Source organism: Gadus morhua, chromosome 21 (genome assembly GCF_902167405.1).
Source record: "Gadus morhua chromosome 21, gadMor3.0, whole genome shotgun sequence".
Taxonomy (NCBI): domain Eukaryota; kingdom Metazoa; phylum Chordata; class Actinopteri; order Gadiformes; family Gadidae; genus Gadus; species Gadus morhua.
Genome location: NC_044068.1, coordinates 1,400,205 through 1,422,539, shown reverse-complemented (window position 1 = coordinate 1,422,539; position 22,335 = coordinate 1,400,205). Strand labels below are relative to the sequence as shown.

General features: G+C 48.4%; 1 protein-coding gene across 1 annotated transcript; it reads right to left on the bottom strand.

Annotated features, from left to right (window-relative positions):
- Window positions 1-859: 859 nt before the first annotated feature.
- kcnk10a (potassium channel, subfamily K, member 10a) lies at window positions 860-20,636 on the bottom strand. Its single transcript, XM_030345151.1, has 7 exons — window positions 19,962-20,636; window positions 17,327-17,694; window positions 8,901-9,018; window positions 7,720-7,880; window positions 6,198-6,390; window positions 5,247-5,389; window positions 860-3,394 (listed from the first exon to the last, which is right to left on the bottom strand). The coding sequence occupies exons 1-7, from the start codon at window positions 20,014-20,016 to the stop codon at window positions 2,738-2,740; spliced, it is 1,695 nt and encodes a 564-aa protein (XP_030201011.1). The 5' UTR covers window positions 20,017-20,636; the 3' UTR covers window positions 860-2,737.
- Window positions 20,637-22,335: the final 1,699 nt, after the last annotated feature.

Below are 22,335 nucleotides of genomic sequence, written 5' to 3'. Positions count from 1 at the left end.
GGTTTAACCTGGTCATAGCAGATTACATTTCAGATAAGTGGATTTGGGATCCCAAATTGACAAATTAAATTCAAGAAAATGTATATTGTGGACCATGTCAATCATCTGAAGAGGGGGTTTAGGTTAGTGATGACTTTTCCTGTTATTATTAATATGAACTAATAAAATTAGTATCATTTTCATGTGGGAAAATAATGTAGGATAGTGTTATCACCCATGTTAGTACTGCTCTGTGAACATCTCTCACAGGGCTCGCGTTAACAGGAGCCATGGATCAGACACAGTGCACTGGAAGCTCTTCATTCAGTGATTTATTCCTGTTTTTATTCCAAAGAGGGGCAACCACTACATTTAATGTAATGCTCGCACAAGTAAATCACGTGACATTTTTTCAAACACTTCCGTCTTGCCAGCAGCGGATGGAGAAATTAAACATTTTGCGTTGTGATGGTATACAATCAATAGCATTAATATCACCATATATGTGCAATCATAGCATGCTCTTTAGTTCAATATCTTCAGATCTTTTTTCAACGTTAACACTTTATTTTATTGATTTTCATCACACAGTATTAGTTCTGTTCAAAGCTAATGCACCCAGAGACGCAGAAAGGCAGAGTGGACCCAGCAGGGGGGGGTCAGGGCGGTATAGTTAGGGGTTAAACATGATACCACAGGGGGGGGGGGGGGGGGTTAGGGTCAGGGGTTAAACATGATACCACAGGGGGGGGGGGGGGGGGGGGGGGGGGGGGTTAGGGTCAGGGGTTAAACATGATACCACAGGGGGGGGGGGGGGGGGGGGGGGGGGGGGGGGGTAGGGTCAGGGGTTAAACATGATACCACAGGGGGGGGGGGGGGGGTTAGGGTCAGGGGTTAAACATGATACCACAGGGGGGGGGGGTTAGGGTAAACATGATGTTACAACAGGGGGTGGTAGTTAGGGTCAGGGGGTAAACATGATGTTACAACAGGGGGTGGTAGTTAGGGTTAGGGTTAGGGTTCAAAGATGATGATACTACACAGGGTTGGTAGATAGGGTTAGAGAGTTAGGATAGGTTGGAGGTTATGTGTCAGAAGAAGGTATTTGTGTTACTGTGGTACAATCAGAAAAAGCACACATATTTTAGGCATGGGTCATTCCACCATGAAAGTAGAACAATTTCTAGACGCACAAAAAGTACACCAGGTCAGGTATATTTTAGAACTGGAAGCAGATACAGCAATGACTGAAATAATGCTCTTCAGTTAGACATCCCACAGACAGCCATGGTCCTGTCAGTGTCCTTCACCTAAACAATACCCATGTGCAGAATAGGATCTGGAATCTCTCTCAGTATATGATCTGGTATCAGTATAGGATCTGGTATCTCTCTCAGTATAGGATCTGGTATCAGTATAGGATCTGGTATCTCTCTCAGTATAGGATCTGGTATCAGTATAGGATCTGGTATCTCTCTCAGTATAGGATCTGGTATCAGTATAGGATCTGGAATCTTCTCTCTGTATATGATCTGGTATCATTGTAGGATCTGGTATCTCTCAGTATAGGATCTGGTATCAGCATAGTATCTGGTATCTCTCTCAGTATAGGATCTGGTATCTCTCAGTATAGTATCTGGTATCTCTCTCATTATAGGATCTGGTATCTCTCAGTATAGGATCTGGTATCTCTCAGTATAGTATCTGGTATCTCTCTCAGTATAGGATCTGTAATCTTCTCTCTTTATAGCATCTGGTATCAGTATAGGATCTGGTATCTCTCTCAGCATAGGATCTGGTATCTCTCAGTATAGGATCTGTAATGTTCTCTCTTTATAGGATCTGGTATCAGTATAGGATCTGGTATCTCTCTCAGCATAGGATCTGGTATCTCTCAGTATAGGATCTGGTATCAGTATAGGATCTGGTATCAGTATAGGATCTGGTATCTTCTCCCGAGATCTACAGCGTGAAACATGTGGACGGAGACAATGTGAAACAGCATTCAGAGTACAATCCTGCTCTTGTGTTTGTGTCATGTGACAGAGAATGAGTGTGAGACAAAGAGCAGCAGGGCTGTGAGTAGATCCTTCAGGATCTGATCGAGACGTGCCTACCCACTACAGATGTATTTTTGGCATGCCTTGTGGGGTAGGTGCATAATATAAGTTGGAAAAAGGAAAGAAATAGACATTATTCAGCGTGTCATCTTCGACAGTTTGTCCAATGCATTTATATTATATTTTTTCATGGTGTTTTACCTAATTCTTTTTCTCATCCGCCATCGACAAGTTGGGTCATAAAAAGATATCATTCTGATACATCTCCCGTGCCGCTATTTGCGACAAACTCCAAAGCAGAAAGTTCCAACTGGTAGCAGCATCATCCTCTGTGGCCCCCATCGGCCCATCCTCACGCTCATCCATGGCTCAAACTAGCGAACATTGCATCTGCAGCGAGCTGCACATCGACCCTCGGCCTTCTCCTCATCCTCCCAGAGCTCACATTTATTTGGTACAACTGGACTCAGAATCTCTTTGTAATCCTGTGCTATCGAGCCTGAGGGAAGAGGCCAACGCACAACACACTACGTGGTCCCACGGGGCTGACGGGGATCAGGGAAAGGGTTTGGGGTTTACCCAGAAGTCACGGCACAGAGCGGGGCGGGGCGGTCCCGGGGTGAAGCAGGCCGAGCAGAGGGACAGATCCAAGGCACACAGTGGTGGTGATTAAAACTCCAGTAGGAGCGACACGAGGCCTAGGGAACCACGTCCACCATCTCAAGGTTCTCCTCGTTCTCCGTGTCGGTGGAGTGGACCCGTGACCTCGGCGTCAGCAGGAACCCGTTGAGCGGCTTGCACGCCTCCACGAACAGCGGGAAGTCGGAGAGGCTGGCGTTGCACTCCTTGTCGTCGTCGTCCTCGTCGTAGACGTCCTTCCTCCTGCCCGGCTCCAGCCCCGCCGCCGGGCCGCCGGGGTACACGGCGCTGCGCGGCCGCCGCGCCTCCTCGCAGATGTTCTTCTTCAGCTCGCGGTTGCGGCCGCGACGGGCGAGCCGCGAGATGGAGCCCAGCCGGTTGAAGATGTTGTCCTCGGACGCCGTGACCACGGAGGCGCCCTCGGCCTGCTCCACCCCGCGGAGGCGCAGGTTGTTGATCTTGGTGTCGATGCTCTCCTGGGAGGGCGTCTTGCAGCCGGCGTCCGGGCCGTTGAAGGCGGCCCGGCGCTCGGGGGACAGCACGTCCAGCGAGACGGCGCGCTGGTCCAGGCCCAGCTGGCGGCGCTCCATGCTGCGGATGGTGGCGGCGCGCTGCAGCTTGTCGTGGACCTCCACGCTCATACGGCGCCGCGTCTCGCGGAACTCGGCGCGCACGTTGGCCTTCCACTCGGCCGCGTGCGCCTTGATCTCCACCACCTGCCGACGCACGCGGTGTGGGGTTAGCACTGTTATTAGTGTTAGTGTCATCATTATTACTGTTATTAATGATAGTATTACCATTATTACTGTTATTAATGATAGTATTACCATTATTACTGTTATTAATGATAGTATTACCATTATAACTGTTATTAATGATAGTATTACCATTATTACTGTTATTAATGATGAAGTATTACCATTATTACTGTTATTAGTGTTAGTGTCATCATTATTACTGTTATTAGTGTTAGTGTCATCATTATTACTGTTATTAGTGTTAGTGTCATCATTATTACTGTTATTAATGATAGTATTACCATTATTACTGTTATTAATGATGCAGTATTACCATTATTACTGTTATTAATGATAGTATTACCATTATTACTGTTATTAGTGTCATCATTATTACTGTTATTAGTGTTAGTGTCGTCATTATTACTGTTATTAGTGTTAGTGTCATCATTATTACTGTTATTAGTGTTAGTGTCGTCATTATTACTGTTATTAGTGTTAGTGTCGTCATTATTAGTGTTAGTGTCGTCATTATTACTGTTATTAGTGTTAGTGTCGTCATTATTACTGTTATTAGTGTTAGTGTCATCATTATTACTGTTATTAGTGTTAGTGTCATCATTATTACTGTTATTAGTGTTAGTGTCGTCATTATTACTGTTATTAGTGTTAGTGTCATCATTATTACTGTTATTAGTGTTAGTGTCATCATTATTACTGTTATTAATGATAGTATTACCATTATTACTGTTATTAATGATGAAGTATTAGTATTACTGTTATTAATGATAGTATTACCATTATTACTGTTATTAATGATGCAGTATTAGCCTCATTACTGTTATTAGTGATAGTATTACCATTATTGCTGTTATTAGTGTTAGTATTACTATTATTACTGTTATTAGTGTTAGTATTACTGTTATTAGTGTAAGTATTACCGTAGTTACTGTTATTAGTGTTAGTATCATCATTAGTGTTAGTATTAGTACAACCACAGCCCCGCTGGGTAGGGTAAGTACTGTTATTGGTGTTATTCTCATTACTTGTGTTATTATCATTGTTAGGGTTATCGTTATTACTGTTATTGGTGTTAGTACTAATTAGGGTAAGTATAATTAGGGTTAGCATAACATAATGCTATGTCTATTGTTTACAATCGTTTTTTAATTAACTTGGGTTTAAATTATCTCTACAATTACTACATAATAATGTTATAGATTGAAATATATTATACATTAGAATATTATTTATTGAGGATGTCATGCCCAGCGGAACCGGGAAATAGGGTACACCTAAATAATTAACAACCAACCAACGTTTTCAACTGCATATTTGGCCTTGTGTGTGCCTACAATTTGTCCAATTCTTGAGAACATTTGAACTATTTTCCTAAATGGTGAGTAAATACGATGTTGGCAAATACGTGTGTGAAATCATAAGATGATTGAACTAGCATAATAACCATAACCGTCTGCTAAAGCACTGCTCATCTAAAGGCTGTTTGAGTGGCTCCTCTCAGAGACCCATGATAAGAATAGGCTTCACATCAGGGTTAGTTAGTTGGTCAGTAGCTCCCCTGAAGGGTTAGGGTTAGTTAGTTAGTTAGTCAGTAGCTCCACTGAAGGGTTAGGGTTAGTTAACAACAAAACCCAAGAGGGAGTCCTTTTATCTTGGGTTAGGGTTAGTTAGGGTTACTTCCGATCTATAGTCTGGAGTAAGGGTTAGTTGGGGTTAGTTTAGATCTATTATCTGGGGTAAGGGTTAGTGAGGGTTAGTTTGGCTCTATTATCTGGGGTTAGTGGGGGATGGGTGGGGGTGATGGGGGTACCTCTTCCTTGGTCTTCTTGGACAGGACCCTCAGCCAGTCTCCGATCATGCTGAGGACGGCGGCGAAGTAGGCCAGGCCCACCAGGATCCAGAACCAGACCAGCGGGCGGTACCACTCCCGGTACTCTATGCGCCGGTCGCCCCCTGGACGCACAGAGCAGAGAGCGAGCCCATCCATTATTCACCGGCCGCGCCCCCAGCGCCAGGGTTAGGGACGGGTTAGTAGTAGGTGGGGTTAGGGACGGGTGAGTAATCTGCGTTCATCCTCTACTCCTTATGCTAGCTCAGCCATGTAGAGTCTTTATTTATTTTATTTTATTTTATATTTATTATACATGAAAGTATTAAAAGTAACAAAGTTACAATTTAAAACCGGCCTTTCTCAGTAAACTAGCTGATTACCAGCAGGTTCCTGTTCTGCAGCACATATAACATGTAGAAGGGACAAGGCACATCACACGTCACATTTACATACAACACATAACAGGGACATAGCACGTCAGACATCAGTAGGACAATCATATGGACAGCAGACTGAGCACAGACAGTGATCTATATAAGTCAGTGTTCGCAAGTGTATGTGTTGAGGAGTAACAGTTTATAAGCTTTTTTGAACTGTGTGATGGATTGTAATGCTCTAATGTGATGGGGAATGCTATTCCAGACTGGTGAAGGTATGGGTGAAGGACCTCTGCCCATAGCCGTTATTGTATGCAGGCACTGGGTGGACGGCCATGGAGACCGATCTAGTGACTCGCACTCGGGGCGAATACAAAGACCCTGAAAACCTTAAATCTGAGACACGATAGACCTAGTGGTCGGTGTCGGGTTAGAGTTAGTAGTCGTGAAGGTGAGGGTGAGTAGTAGTTAGGGTCAGCAGTAATGGGGTTTAGTAGTAGGTTTAGGGTTGAGGTCAGGGTTAGTAGCTGTCAGGTCCAGGGGGGGGTCCCACCGGCCACGTAGTCCCCGATGCCCACGGTGGTGAGGGTGATGACCACGAAGTAGATGGCCTCCAGCCCGGTCCAGCCCTCGATGTGCTTGAAGACCACGGCCGGGATGGTGACGAAGAGGATGCAGCCCGCCAGGATGAAGAGCAACGTGGACGCCACGCGGATCTTAGTCTGGCTGATCTGGTTGTGTTTACGCTGAGAGAGAGAGAGAGAGAGAGAGAGAGAGAGAGAGAGAGAGAGAGAGAGAGAGAGAGAGAGAGAGAGAGAGAGAGAGAGAGAGAGAGAGAGAGAGAGAGAGAGAGAGAGAGAGAGAGAGAGAGAGAGAGAGAGAGAGAGAGAGAGAGAGAGAGGGAGGGAGGGAGGGAGGGAGGGAGGGAGGGAGGGAGGGAGGGAGGGAGAGAGAATTAGAATGAGGTCATCTTCAGCCACAGCCTAACTCAGTCTCAAAATCACCTAACCCCACCCTATTTCATCATAACACCTAACCCACCCTAACTCATCAGCTAGCTAATGGTATTAATGCAGGGAGCGTCCAGCAGCAGACATCCGCCCAGATGGGAGTCCGGAGACGTCCTACTCGGTGGCGTCTCCGGACACGTTCTGCAGACCTGCAAAGCGCCGGTTAAGAGCCATAACTCAGCACGCCGCATTACCAGACACCTTCCTCACGCCCCCCCCAAAGGACATGTCTGCTACCCTCCTGTTGCCTGGCAACATGAATATGCTCCTATTAGATCGGATGACTCATCGCGTTGTATGTTGTTAAAATGAAGTGGCCTGGACAAAGCTGTCTGAGGTTTCAGACCCACACCGTGTGGACCTGCCCCGGTACAAAGACGCTCGTTACAGCTCCAGAACGCTGCCAGGTCCAGGCTCTGTGTGGCTCTGTGTGGAGACGCCACAAGTGTTGCCAGATTGGGCCAGATTTCTGCAGCCAGGATTGCCAGATTGGTCGGGAAATCTGGCCACACTGGTGCCTCTCCCTCCTGAAGTCAATTTAATTTAATTCAATTCAATTTTATTTGCATGGCCCTTAATCACCATTACAGTCTTAAAGGGCCTCACAGGCCAAATATTTATGACAATTTATTTATGACAATATTTACGTTAATTCTTGCTCTTACGTAATGGTATCCAGCAGTCCTACTTTATTACAGCAGAACTTCTGGGAGGCAGATGATATACTAAACCTAATCTACGATCCAGCAGTCCTACTGTGTTACAGTAATACATCTGGAGAGAGACCGGGCCGGTCAAACTGAGTTACAACTTCTGTCCTGATCTCCTCGCCCCAGGACGAAGGCCTCAGAACGGAGTATAGATTAGAGTGTTTCATACGGAGCTCTGCTTTCAGACTTTAGATGTTAATCTTAAATCTGATTTGTGGGTCTACACGCACACTTTAATGTCGCTGTTAAAGCACTGCTTTGTGTTATTCAAACACAATGCAATTCAAGTCAAGGTCAAGTAGATAATTAGTACTAATAATAAGATATGATCGTAACGATGAAGCCGGTACCATACCCTGAAGGTCTTCTCCACCTTGGCGATGCTCTTGACGAAGATGGTCCCCAGCTGGTCCCCTACGCCGGCCAGCAGGAAGCCGAACAGGGGGATCCCGAAGATGGCGTACAGGATGCAGAAGATCTTCCCCCCCTCGGTGCTGGGCGCGATGTTGCCGTACCCTGAGAGACGCACACAGGTACGTGTTAGCCAGCAGTGGAGGTCGACGGCTCAGTGCAGACCACAGGTGACACCTCGGTGCTTTACGTATGTCGCCCCTTTCCACTGGTCCTCATGCCTCATGGGGATATCGGACGTTCACGCTATCGGATTCTGGGCAGGTGAGGATGCGTCACCATATGGAGGAAAACAGATCTTTTAACAAATCTTTGAGCTATTCTGTGGTGCCGGAGTGTTTTTTACGTGATTTAAACCTTTTTCGTTTATTGCATTGATTTCATTTATTTCTTAATTTATAAGGCTCCGTAGAAACTTTGACTCTTTTCCGTCTCTCGCTGCCGGGTTGGGTCAGGGCGAGGTAATGAGGGTGGACCCCTTCCTGTGCTCCGGAAGGTTCAGACAGTAACTGTTGATGGTAACGACACATTTAGGTTGATCCAATGTATTCATTGACATCCTTGTAGGTGGTATCTGTGGTAGTGTGTATTACCTATGGTTGTGTGTGTTGCCTATGGTTGCGTGTGTTACCTATGGTTGTGTGTGTTACCTATGGTTGTGTGTATTACCTATGGTTGCGTGTGTTGCCTATGGTTGTGTGTGTTACCTATGGTTGCGTGTGTTGCCTATGGTTGCGTGTGTTGCCTATGGTTGCGTGTGTTGCCTATGGTTGCGTGTGTTGCCTATGGTTGCGTGTGTTGCCTGTGGTTGCGTGTGTTGCCTATGGTTGCGTGTGTTGCCTATGGTTGCGTGTGTTGCCTATGGTTGCGTGTGTTGCCTATGGTTGCGTGTGTTGCCTATGGTTGCGTGTGTTGCCTATGGTTGCGTGTGTTGCCTATGGTTGCGTGTGTTGCCTATGGTTGCGTGTGTTGCCTATGGTTGCTTGTGTTACCTATGGTTGCGTGTGTTGCCTATGGTTGCGTGGGTTGCCTATGGTTGCGTGGGTTGCCTATGGTTGCGTGGGTTGCCTATGGTTGCGTGGGTTGCCTATGGTTGCGTGGGTTGCCTTTGGTTGCGTGTGTTACCTATGGTTGTGATGACCGTCCCGGCAAAGAAGAACGCACTGCCCAGGTCCCAGTGGCTGGAGTTATAGGAGGTGTCTCCGATGGGACTCACCCCCGCATTCACCGCCTCCACCGAGTGCTGCGACACAAGAAGCACATAAAACACACTTAAAAACTCTAAAGCAGCACGGTTAAAACACACTTAAAAACTCTAAAGCAGCACGGTTAAAACACACTTAAAAACTAAAGCAGCACGGTTAAACCACACTTAAAAACTCTAAAGCAGCACGGTTAAAACACACTTAAAACTATGCATATTTTCACTGTCCATGTGAAGCTGGAAACTCAGTAGCTTGTCTTGGCCCAGGTAGCTGGTTTGGGGTCAGTAGCATGTTTGGTGTCAGGTTAGGGGTCAGTAGTTTGGTTTGGTGTCAGTAGCTTGGTTTGGTGTCAGTGGTTTGGTTTGGTGTCAGTAGTTTTGTTTGGTGTCAGTAGTTTGGTTTGGTGTCAGTAGTTTGGTTTGGTGTCAGTTGTTTGGTTTGGTGTCAGTGGTTTGGTGTCAGTAGTTTGGTTTGGCGTCAGTAGTTTTGGTCCCAGTAGCAGGTCTGGAGTCAGTAGTTTCTGTCTCAGTAGCTGGTCTATACCCCAGTAGCTGGTTTGATGTCAGTAGTTTGGTTTGGTGTCAGTAGTTTGGTTTGGTGTCAGTAGTTTGGTTTGGTGTCAGTAGTTTGGTTTGGTGTCAGTAGTTTGGTTTGGTGTCAGGTTTGGTGTCAGTAGTTTGGTTTAGTGTCAGTAGTTTGGTTGGGTGTCAGTAGTTTGGTTTGGTGTCAGTAGTTTGGTTTGGTGTCGGTAGTTTGGTTTGGTGTCGGTAGTTTGGTTTGGTGCCAGTAGTTTGGTTTGGTGTCAGTAGTTTGGTTTGGTGTCAGTAGTTTGGTTTGGTGTCAGTGGTTTGGTGTCAGAGGTTTGGTTTGGGGTCAGTGGTTTGGTTTGGGGTCAGTGGTTTGGTTTGGTGTCATTGGTTTGGTTTGGTGTCAGTGGTTTGGTTTGGGGTCAGTGGTTTGGTTTGGTGTCAGTAGTTTGGTTTGGTGTCAGTGGTTTGGTTTGGTGTCAGTAGTTTGGTTTGGTGTCAGTAGTTTGGTTTGGTGTCAGTAGTTTGGTTTGGTGTCAGTGGTTTGGTGTCAGAGGTTTGGTTTGGGGTCAGTGGTTTGGTTTGGGGTCAGTGGTTTGGTTTGGTGTCAGTGGTTTGGTTTGGTGTCAGTGGTTTGGTTTGGGGTCAGTGGTTTGGTTTGGTGTCAGTGGTTTGGTTTGGTGTCAGTGGTTTGGTTTGGCGTCAGTAGTTTTGGTCCCAGTAGCAGGTCTGGAGTCAGTAGTTTCTGTCTCAGTAGCTGGTCTATACCCCAGTAGCTGGTTTGATGTCAGTAGCTTCGGGACCAGTGTTTGACTCTTGAAAGAGTAAAGTATGAAAGCAAAGTCCATAATCTACTGGAGAAGGGGAGGGGGTATCATGCGTTGCCACGGTGCCCTGCAGGAGGCTGGGATGTGAGTGGTCGGCATGGCGACCGAGCAGATGGAGCAGCTGTGCCCCCCCCCCCCCCTGTCTGAGTGTGTGGGAGTGTTGTCAGGGAGGAGGCTGAAGGGCAAAGCACTCGCTACTCTACTCAGTTACCGGTACTGTAACACTTGTTTCACTATTAACCTAACCCCCCCCTATTTCCACGATCAACCATAACCTGTGTTACATTACCCTTAACCCTCCTTATTTCACTATTAATCATAACACTTGTTTCACATTAATCCAACCCCCTGGTTTAGCTATTAACCATAAACTGTGTTACACTTTTAACCTAACCCCAGTGGTTTAGCTGTAAACCATAACACTTCTTACACTATTAACTATAACCCCCTTGTTCACTATTAACCTAAGCCCCCTGGTTTCACTATTTACCATAACCCTTGCTACCCTTTAACCCTCCCCTTGTTACACTTTAACCCTAACCGTTCTTCTTACACTATTAACCATAACCTGAACGTGTCTGTTACATAAAACCTGACCTTGAGGACCCAAAGTTACGATGCAGAGGAAAAAGAGCCAAGTCAAGTCCATTGTATTTGTATCGCCTTCATCACAGTCGTGGCTTCAGGCCCCCCAGCCCGGTCCATATGCTGCATGGTGTTCGTACAGTGACGCTCACACAACAAACACAAACACTACAGTCGCCGGGGGGCGTTTGACAGACGCTTTTAGTTTTGAGATCATCGCCCTACAGCTCTGTAGCTGTGTTTGTGAGTCACACCACCACACAGTGAGCTGAAGAGCGGTCGGTCGCTCCTCCTCCTCCCTGCAGGAGCGACCTCGTGATGTCATGGAGAACGCGTCACTAACGGAAGGGTGGGAAGACGCCACGACGCCCAGTATGTAACAAATGGTAATAAACTCAAGGCCTTTATCCGTGGGCCATATGCTCATCACCTTGATATAAGCTCATTGGGCGATAGGTAGACGTTTATTTCAATCCAATTGTTGAGATTGCTACTTTAAGCTAAGGTTTATTTACTTACTACTCTGACCGTGACCAGGGGTTTAAGTAACTCCTGTCTAGGTTGAGTTTACTTGACTCGAGTTTAAGGTTGAGTTTACTTACCTCTTGTTTAAGGTTGGGCTTATTTACCTCCTGTTTAAGGTTGAGTTTACTCAACTCCTGTCCTGTTAAAGGTTGGGTTTACTTAACCCCTATTTAAGGTTGAGTTTATGTAACCCCTGTTTGGGTTCAAGCCTGATTCAAAGTCGCCGTGTGTGAACTGCAACGGTCAACATGAACTAAAAAGGACATCATCCATTTCCAAGGTTAGTTAATTCGATGGCCCACCCACAGAGTCGTGATGGAAAGATGGCCGCCATAAGAACCAGGGCCGTGGGGTCTACTGCCGGGCACTTCACCTCATAATATAATAACATAAAACAACGTCCCTCTCTTTATAGTGTGATCGCACAAGTGGCTCTGTATGAAAAGATGGATTATTGAGTGGAACGGTCGTTAATGGAGTACAAAGAGAATGACCTCAGCCCCCCCCTGGAGACAGGGGAGGTGGAGGGGAGGTGGAGGGGAGGTGGAGGGGAGGTGGAGAGGGAGCTTAGGTGGGGCTGTGGGGGAAGACTACGGGCTTCACTCCTGGCTCCTTCTCCTGGCCCTCTGCCCAGCTCTGCTTTGATCAGCTGCCCTTTTCCCCGGCAGCCAGAGCCCCATCGCTCACATCCCATTCCCCCAGAGCGCGAGGACTCCTAAAGAGCCCCATCGCTCACATCCCATTCCCCCAGAGCGCGAGGACTCCTAAAGAGCCCCACGCTCACATCCCATTCCCCCAGAGCGCGAGGACTCCTAAAGAGCCCCACGCTCACATCCCATTCCCCCAGAGCGCGAGGACTCCTAAAGAGCCCCATCGCTCACATCCCATTCCCCCAGAGCGCGAGGACTCCTAAAGAGCCCCATCGCTCACATCCCATTCCCCCAGAGCGCGAGGACTCCTAAAGAGCCCCATCGCTCACATCCCATTCCCCCAGAGCGTGAGGACTCCTAAAGAGCCCCATCGCTCACATCCCATTCCGCCAGAGCGTGAGGACTCCTAAAGAGCCCCATCGCTCACATCCCATTCCCCCAGAGCGCGAGGACTCCTAAAGAGCCCCATCGCTCACATCCCATTCCTCCAGAGCGCGAGGACTCCTAAAGAGCCCCATCGCTCACATCCCATTCCCCCAGAGCGCGAGGACTCCTAAAGAGCCCCACGCTGGACCGTGGAGGCTACTGAATCCAGCGCTCCTGAGTTAGATGCATTGCTTCCAACCGTTGGAACGTTTCTACCTTTTCCTTGTGGAGCTCCTTATTTAACGTCATTGAAACACATTGATGTTAAATGTTTTAAAAACTGATCTGTGAGAAGCTTCATCCAAGTACATATTTAATACTGTGATTTTAACTTTAGTTTAAATATGCACCTCAGCTAAAGTAAAATATTCGTAATCATGGACATAACATAAGCATAAGAGCGTACTTTTCAAAGAATGTCTAACAGATACGTTTGATCTGCCATTTATCTTTCTAGTTTTATTCGGGGTACTTCATATAATTTGGCCCCAAAAACACTCTGTTCCCGTGGGTATGTTGTAGTACATATCAATCACTATCACTTAAAGGGGAATAGGACAGCAGTGCTAAGAACGTTTATGTAGCTGGTTCGTGACCAGCGGTTGGCAGCCATCTTGGCACGGAATGTGGTGCTCTCATGAATATGTATGAGGTGTTTCCTAAACCCTGATATAAATTGGTTCCAAATTTCATTAATATAATGCAGTTTAAAAATTAGTGTGTGTATTAATCCACCGGTTGGAATATGACTATTATGGCGCAATAAATAAACGATTAGCTTGTCTAATGATTATTTTTTGGAAAATCCTTGTCGACTAATTTGACTCAACACTGTCGAGGCTCAATTGTGCTCCAGGTGTTCGCTGCACAAGTTGTTTATTTTCTAACTAGAGCTTACCAACCAAAAACTGAAAAGATAGAGCAAGGTGCTATGGAGAGCTACCACGCTAACCCTGCTCTGGTGTTAGCTGTGAGTGTCAGTTTGACTGCGTGGGTGTGAAAGCTGCCATGTTTCACCCTGTGCTTAAAATATCACAATCTGTATTTTATCCTGCCCAGCCCACAGCAACAAAAACACAACACTGTTCACTTCCACCACAAAAACCATGAGCTATCATAGACGAGCACCCATAGACTAACAGTAGATTACACATGAACTAACCCTAGACTTTATATAGATATAGAGATGAACCCTAAACTATAGACAAACTATAAACTAAGCCTAGACTATAGACTAACTGTAGAATAACCTTATACTAGACTAACCATAGACTAACTATACACTAACCCCAGACTATAGACTAACTGATGATCAGAACAGGGAACACACACTCACTCACTCACTCACTCACTCACTCACTCACTCACTCACTCACTCACTCACTCACTCACTCACTCACTCACTCACTCACTCACTCACAGCAGTACCCACACCAGTCGTCTTGCGTCTCTAAACCCCAGAGGGAACCAGCCTTCCGGATGTGTACACACACAAACACATCACTGTTGACGGACAACAAAGAACCGAACATAACCTCATGTTCACACACCTAGTGAGATTCCTCACACAAGGAAAGATCTGCCTCAAAATCTACACCTCAGACTCGACATCTCTACTCTCTCTCTCTCTCTCTCTCTCTCTCTCTCTCTCTCTCTCTCTCTCTCTCTCTCTCTCTCTCTCTCTCTCTCTCTGCATCTCTTTTTGTTGCCTCTCTTTGTCTCTCTGCATCAGTTCAGTTCAATGGGTTTTATTGGCATGGGAAATAGACACTTACATTGCCCAAGCAAGTGTGAAATATAAAACATGTACACACAAATTGCATCTCTCTTTCTCCCAGCTCTCTCTTTCGCTCTCTCGCTGTATCTCTGCAATTCTCTCTCGCTCGCTCTCTCTCTCATGCTGCATCTCTCTCTCTCTCTCTCTCTCTCTCTCTCTCTCTCTCTCTCTCTCTCTCTCTCTCTCTCTCTCTCTCTCTCTCTCTCTCTCTCTCTCTCTCTCTCTCTCTCTCTCTCTCTCTCTCTCTCTTTCCCTGCCCCTTATCTGTTAATCTCAATTCAATTCAAAAGAGCTTTATTGACACGGAGAAGAAAAACTACATTGCCATGGAATTTTCGACAAAGGGACTACAAAAAGGTGAGAAACGAAGTGACATATCGATTTCGCTGCAAGCTCACTGCAATCAATGCGGTAACGCCAGGGAGTGAGTCAAACCGTTCCCCGGGCCTCGGCCAAACAGCACCACGGGTGGTTTACTGCTCCAGCCAATAGGACAGGCCTACATAACGACCCAGGACCTAACCCTAACCCCATGGCGGCTCGTCCTAATCCTTATTGAAGGGTGAATAACGCCTTCTAGAGTGGACCTCCCAAACTGAATGAGCACCACACCTAAGAACAGAACACCACACTGTTCGCTCCACCTGGGCGCAGCCGAAGACGTTAGCTGCAACATAAGCTCCTGCAGCCGTGAGTTTCAAATCCGTCCTCCCCAGCAGCAGCTCCACAGCGTGCTGCTGCTGCCCTGGAGGCTCCACAGCCCACAGCGTGCTGCTGCTGCCGTTCTGGAGGCTCTACAGCCCACAGCGTGCTGCTGCTGCCCTGGAGGCTCCACAGCCCACAGCGTGCTGCTGCTGCTGCCCTGGAGGCTCCACAGCCCACAGCGTGCTGCTGCTGCCGTACTGGAGGCTCTACAGCCCACAGCGTGCTGCTGCCCTGGAGGCTCCACAGCCCACAGCGTGCTGCTGCTGCTGCCCTGGAGGCTCCACAGCCCACAGCGTGCTGCTGCTGCTGCCCTGGAGGCTCAACAGCCCACAGCGTGCTGCTGCTGCCCTGGAGGCTCCACAGCCCACAGCGTGCTGCTGCTGCCCTGGAGGCTCCACAGCCCACAGCGTGCTGCTGCTGCCCTGGAGGCTCTACAGCCCGCAGCGTGCTGCTGCTGCCCTGGAGGCTCTGCAGCCCACAGCGTGCTGCTGCTGCCGTACTGGAGGCTCTGCAGCCCACAGCGTGCTGCTGCTGCCGTACTGGAGGCTCTACAGCCCAGCGCTCATAGACAGGGGCTGAGCTCATCCCAGAGGGGGGGGGAGAGGGCATTACCGGTCTGAGTGGTCCAACCCTCCTAATATCTCCCCTGGCTTCACCAGAACATCTATCACCAGGATCCTTTGTCTCGGTGCTCTTACCGAGGCGCTGAGAGCATTCAGACACGATACGTAGGGCTTTGGTCTTTTGGAGTCCATGTGCGTCAGTCAGTACAGAGCTGATCAACAAAGAACATGGACCTAGACCATCTAGAAGAGGCGTCTGTGATGTAAACCATTGGTTTACACACGACCGGCGCTTTGGCAACAACCATCTGAAACTATTCATAGTTTGAACTTTGAGGGCTGGAAACCTCCTTACTATAGGCTATGGCCAAAACATACTAATCATCAATCCTTTATAACTTTTGGATTGAATTAGAACCGTCAAAGGGGATCCTCTCAAAATACATGTAGAGAGGAACCATCCAATGAGATCCTATCTGAAAGCAGAGAGATTGTATTCATTTTGTATTTCGATAATGAAATCTAAACTTTTGAAGGCTGGCAGAACAGTCTGTATCCAACCACCGTGAACCATCTGAAGGCCGCCCGAGGAACAGCAGAGAGAACTCTCTCTTCCACCAGGCCTTCCCTTCACCGACCATGGCTGCTGCTGGCAACATAACAATGAACCGCGCTGAAAGACTCTCAACACAAAGACCATCCGTCATGTTCTGTACCGGCACAGTAAACTCTGTTCAGTATTAGTACAAGGAGTTCATTTTGACCAATTATGTCGTAGCAGATTTTTAGTACAGACTGTATATAAGATAACGATGGCTTGATCAAGGTTTGTCCTTTAAGGTGGGTGGACTTGATGTTTTACAAAAGTATTGTTGTGGCACTTTAGAACAAACATCTATGCGGCAAGGGTCTGTCAAACGACACTGATAAAGCTTTATCCTTCAATCACGTTCCACCTTTTAATTTTGTTCCCTTCAAGGACTTCTGCGGTCCGGGTTTGCGACACGCCGGCACTTGGGTCTGATGTGACTTTATTTTGGACTGCGGTGTGTGTGTCTGGTTGCAGGCGGCGATGTGTGGAGCTGGAATAGCATCAGGTCGATGCAGGCTCCTCTTTCATGGGGAGCTGATTCCCCACCAGGGAAGGAACACAAGGACCCGCCCCCCCCCTCACCACAGCGGACCGGTGTCCTACCACAGGGGACCCTCCCCCAAAACCACAGCGGACCCTCCCCCAAAACCACACATGCCCCGCCCCCAAAACTACAAAGGGCCCTCCCCCAAAACCACACAGGCCCCTCCCCCTCACCACAGCGGCCCCTCCCCCAAAACCACACATGCCCCGCCCCCAAAACTACAAAGGCCCCTCCCCCAAAACCACACAGGCCCCTCCCCCTCACCACAGCGGACCCTCCCCCTCGCCAGACACAGGCACCCCCCCTCCCCCTCACCCCCAGCCCACCGGACCCTCCCCCTCCCTCACCGGACCCCCCCTCCCCCCCCTCCTCCCACCAGTCCCGCCTCCTACCTTGATGATGGCCTCCCCTCCCCCTCCTCCACCCCCCTCATCCCCCCTCCCTCACCGGACCTCCCCCTCCCCCCACGAGTCCCCCCCCCTACCTTGATGATGGCCTCCACTCCCCCTCCCCCTCTTCCACCCCCCTCCCCCTCACCCCCCCCCCCAGCCCCCCCCTACCTTGATGATGCCCTCCCCCCCCCTCCTCACCCCCCCTCCCCCTCACCCCCCCAGCCCCCCCCTACCTTGATGATGGCCTCCAGCTCAGCGGGCGTGACGCAGCGATGGCGCTCCAGGAACGCCGCCTTCTCGGCCGTGATGGTGATCTTCTGGTGGCTCTCGAAGGGCTGCTCCAGGGCGCTGAACAGCAGCCCCCCCGCCACCAGGTAGCCCACCACCACCACGAACACAGCCAGCGCCGTCTTCCACTTCATCACGGTGAAGGTGATGGTGCCGCCCTCGGCCCCGCCCTCCATGCTGGCCACCATGCTGGCGGGCCGGGGGGTCACGGAGATGCGCGGCAGGCTGCAGCCCATGGGGTTCTGCATGGTGGCCACGCTGGCCTGCACCAGGCTGCACTGCACCAGCCCCGGCTGCATCTTCTTAGGGGGGGCTGGGGGCCGCAGGAGAGGGCGGTTAGCTTGGACATCAGCGCTAGCTCTAAAGCTGTAACCCCAGCTCTAAACCCCAGCTCTAAACCCCAGCTCTGAACCCCAGCTCTGAACCCCCGGTCTAAACCCTGACTCTAAACCCTGAACCTAAACCCAAGCTCTAAACCCCCGGTCTAAACCCTGACTCTAAACCCTGAACCTAAACCCCAGCTCTGACCCCCGGTCTAAACCCTGACTCTAAACCCTGAACCTAAACCCAAGCTCTAAACCCCCGGTCTAAACCCTGACTCTAAACCCCAGGTCTATAAACCCAAGCTCTAAACCCCCGGTCTAAACCCTGACTCTAAACCCCAGGTCTATAAACCCCCGGTCTAAACCCCCGGTCTACACCCCAGGTCTATAAACCCCCGGTCTAAACCCTGACTCTAAACCCAGGCTCTAAACTCTGACTCTAAACTCCAGCTCTAAACCCCAGGTCTAAACCGTAGATCTAAATAACCTATCTATAAACTATACTAACTCTAAATATAATACCAATACCCTGAGAGATGCACGAAAGAAAGTATAGTAGCTTAGTTAGTTATCTATCCTTTTATCAAGTGTTTTAACTGCTTGGTGATGTGAATGTTTATTTTCCACATGCAGAATAAAGCACTTTCAAATTGAATTGAGATGGAGAGCTAGATTCACTGAGACACAGAGATGGAGAGAAATATAGACTGAGAGAAACAGAGAGATGGAGAGAAAGATAGACTGAGAGAAACAGAGAGATGGAGAGAAAGATAGACTGAGAGAATCAGAGAGATGGAGAGAAAGATAGACTGAGAGAAACAGAGAGATGGAGAGAAAGATAGACTGAGAGAAACAGAGAGATGAAGAGAAAGATAGACTGAGAGAAACAGAGAGATGAAGAGAGAGAGAGACTGAGAGAAACAGAGAGATTAAGAGAGAGATAGACTGAGAAGCAGCGAGATTGAAAATAATTGGACCGATAGCGATAGAATGACCGATAGAGGAATGGAGATCGAGACAGACTGAGAGACGGCTAGGTAGCAGGATGGAAAGATGGAGATACAGAGAGAGACAGATGGATGGAGAGAGACAGTCTGAGAGACAGAGCGATGGAGATGGACTGAAATACAGACGGAGGGAGAGATAGATAGAATGAGAGATAGCCAGATAGAGGAATGGAGAGAGAGGGATGGAGAGAGCGACAGTAAATTCTAAAGAGCGGTAGATAATAGTCCCTAGCAGGTTCAATTACTTTTGGAAGAAGGGAAACTTTTCTCTGTGTAATTTGACACCTAAAACAAACTCCAAGGTCTGGTGATTGTAAGAGAGAAGGGCATTATGGGTATTATTATAGCCCTAAATACAGCCTTTCACCTCGGAACCCCGCCAATAAAAATCTCAGTTTCATAAAACATAATCTTAATCGATCGCCTGCGTTCAGCCCCCTAGTGTCCGTGTATCGATTATCCTGCAGGATATCAACGTAATATCCACAATGCCTATAGTATCTCTAACTGAATCGATGTTTCGATCAGGCTGATCGTTTGTAGTAGTGCAGAGGCTGGGTGACGTGACGGCCGTGGCGGCCTATAGGGTGAGCTGAACGCTTCACACACCAGGAGGTACATTGCGTCAACTATCGACCTGCTCGACGAATCAGCCGTCACCGTGGGGTCCCCCCCCCCCCCCCCCCCCCCAAGCACCGCGCGCGACTGCAGGCGCACCGCAGATTTATTGGCGACGGAGCGCGCATGCTTCACGCGAAAAGTGTAGGCTGTGTGTGGTGCGTGTGTATTTGACACACACACACACACACACACACACACACACACACACACACACACACACACACACACACACACACACACACACACACACACACACACACACACACACACAAACACACATACAAACAAACGCACAAACACGAAAGCACACACACAGATGTGTGTGTTTGTGTGGCAGATTCCGGCTGCAAACGTTATCGATATGATCGATTCTGATCATCCATCGGGTCTATTATCCCCGAAGTGATAACAGAACAACAGTGCAAGGCACTGGCTTCCCCTCGGTCCGCTACTTTGGCTGCAGAAACGCGCTACACCTTTGATGAGAATCCCACTGACAGACCGACAGGGTCCCTACGTGGAGCGGAGACCACCGCAATAACAAGCCGGTTCAGACCCGAACCACAAGGTGAAATGTAGAAGCAGAACACATAGATCAGCAGAGACAACATCCAGGAGATTGTGGACACCTGATGCGGGCTTCGCGCTCCCGGGTTTCCTGGGGTTCTCCGTGGGGAATTTCATCTTGGATCTCTTCTAGTCTCCGTGGAGGAGGGCTTTCTTTAACCGAGAGAGGACAGAGAAAGGCAGGGCATAAAAACACATCCTCCGCGCCCGGTCCGGTGGCTCTGGTGCGGTGTGTGGGTCCTGGTGGGTCCTGGACTGGAAGCCTGCGTCCAACCGCGATACGATCGACTCCTCTTCACCAGAGCATCCTCAGATACACCCGCCCGCCCGTTCGCTGCAGCATGTGGTAAACACCGAGGAGGAGGTGGAGGAGGAGGTGGAGCAGGCTGGGGGAGGTGGAGCAGGGTGGAGGAGGGTGGAGTCGATGCTCCGTCGGAGAGACAGTACGCTCACATTGTCACGCACGGGGGGTCTGCAGCCGCTGCTCCGGGGGTCCAGCCTGACGGGGTGTGTGCGCTCCGCTCCGCGGTCCTCATCCCGCCTCTCCTCGTGCGGCGGCGGCCAGGAGGTCTTGGATGCGTTTTGCCAGAGCAAGAGCACGAGCACGATGCAACCACTGAAGGCGAACTGGTGAGGCAACCACCAGAGCGAGGGGGCGTGCTTCACGATATAGGGGTTGGTGTGAGGGCGCGTCGGCTCTTCTGCGCTATGTATGGAACACCACCTGATCACCTATCGACTAAGAGATCACCTATCGATGACCTACCGATCATGTGTTGATCACCTACTGGTCACCTATTATTTACCTACTGATCACATATTGATCATCTATTGTTCACATATTGATCATCAATCGATCACCTACTTATCACATATTGATCATTTTTCGATCACCTATGAAAAAACATCCCATGTCAACAGATTGGCACAACAAATAGGACTAAATATAATCCTGAAGAAAGCAGAGGTGATGACCTTAAACACACTAAATCCCCCACCGTTACCAATAAACAGAATAAATATACCCACAACAGAAGAGTTCTCATATCTGGGAAGCACTGTAAGATATGATGGAGTAACAGGCAATGATATCAAAAGCCGACTCAACAAGGCCAGAAACACATTCAGAATGATGAACAATGTGTGGAAGTCCACGAAGTACAGCATCAACACCAAACTCAAGTTATACAAGAGCTGTGTTCTCTCCACCTTATTATTCAGCTCTGAAAGCTGGAGGATGACAGAGAACACCATCTGGCCTAACACCATCTCCAACCAGCAATTACTTGCTCGGACCAACCAAGAAAGTATACAGACCATCATTACAAGACGGCGGTGGAGATGGATTGGACACATCATGCGAGAGACCAGGATTACATTACAAGAACCGCCCGACACCTGAATGCAAGTGAAAGAGAGGACAACCCAAAGAAACCTGGCGTCGATCAGTGGAGAAAGAACTGAAAGCCATGAAGCAGACCTGGAGTTCTATCCAAAAGCTCGCCCAAAACAGGCCGGAGTGGAGATCCTTTGTTGCTGCCTTAAATGCCAGAACGCATAAAGGGCAGTGAGATAAGATCGATAATCTACCGATCACCTATTGATCACCTTCTGATCACCGCCTGGTCACTTACTGATCATCTATCGATCCCCACCTGATCACCTACCGATCAGGTCTGAGTCTTTCGCGCCAGTAATTATTAACCCATGACGTCATCTGGAGGAGCAGAGAAAGCTTCTATATGTTTGAGGGTTCAACAGACCATCAAACATTAAGAGATGGATCTTATTGCTATTAATAACGCCCACATGTAATGCATAATGCATTAAACAATGCGTCATATATTGTTTATACATTTTGATCATTCTTAATGTTCTGATTAACAGGCTGACCCGACAAATGTAGGACTGTAGTGGGTGGTTTAATAAAAACGAACAGCCTTTCACATTTAACGACTGTTTCCCCAGGGAGTCTTTACTTTTGGTAAGTAGAAAGGGTCGTTTATTTTACTATGAATCTTCCTGTGCAGCAGCGAACCCAGAGATAAATCACCAACATGTGGCCTTTTTATTTAAAATTGAACCAAATCAAAGTTCAAATTCAGATCAAGAACCGAAATCATTAAGATGAGAAAACACGCAGACAGCAGCAGTTTATTTCTGCCAGTGAACTGCGCTCTACCCTGGTCAGTTCACTAGCTATGGCGCCCTCTGCTGGCACATTCACGCATATCTTTAGAAATGTCTCCAGATTACAATGGTGCCTGGTGCAGTCACATGTTCTACCACAACCAGAACCATAGTACTGGTACTGGTATAACCAAAGTACTGGGACAGGTATAGTCGCATGGCACAACAATAATTATTGTCTGTTTCTTCAATCGATCAGAACAAATCAACACTAGAATTGTGAATTTGGATGTATATTGAGCCAGG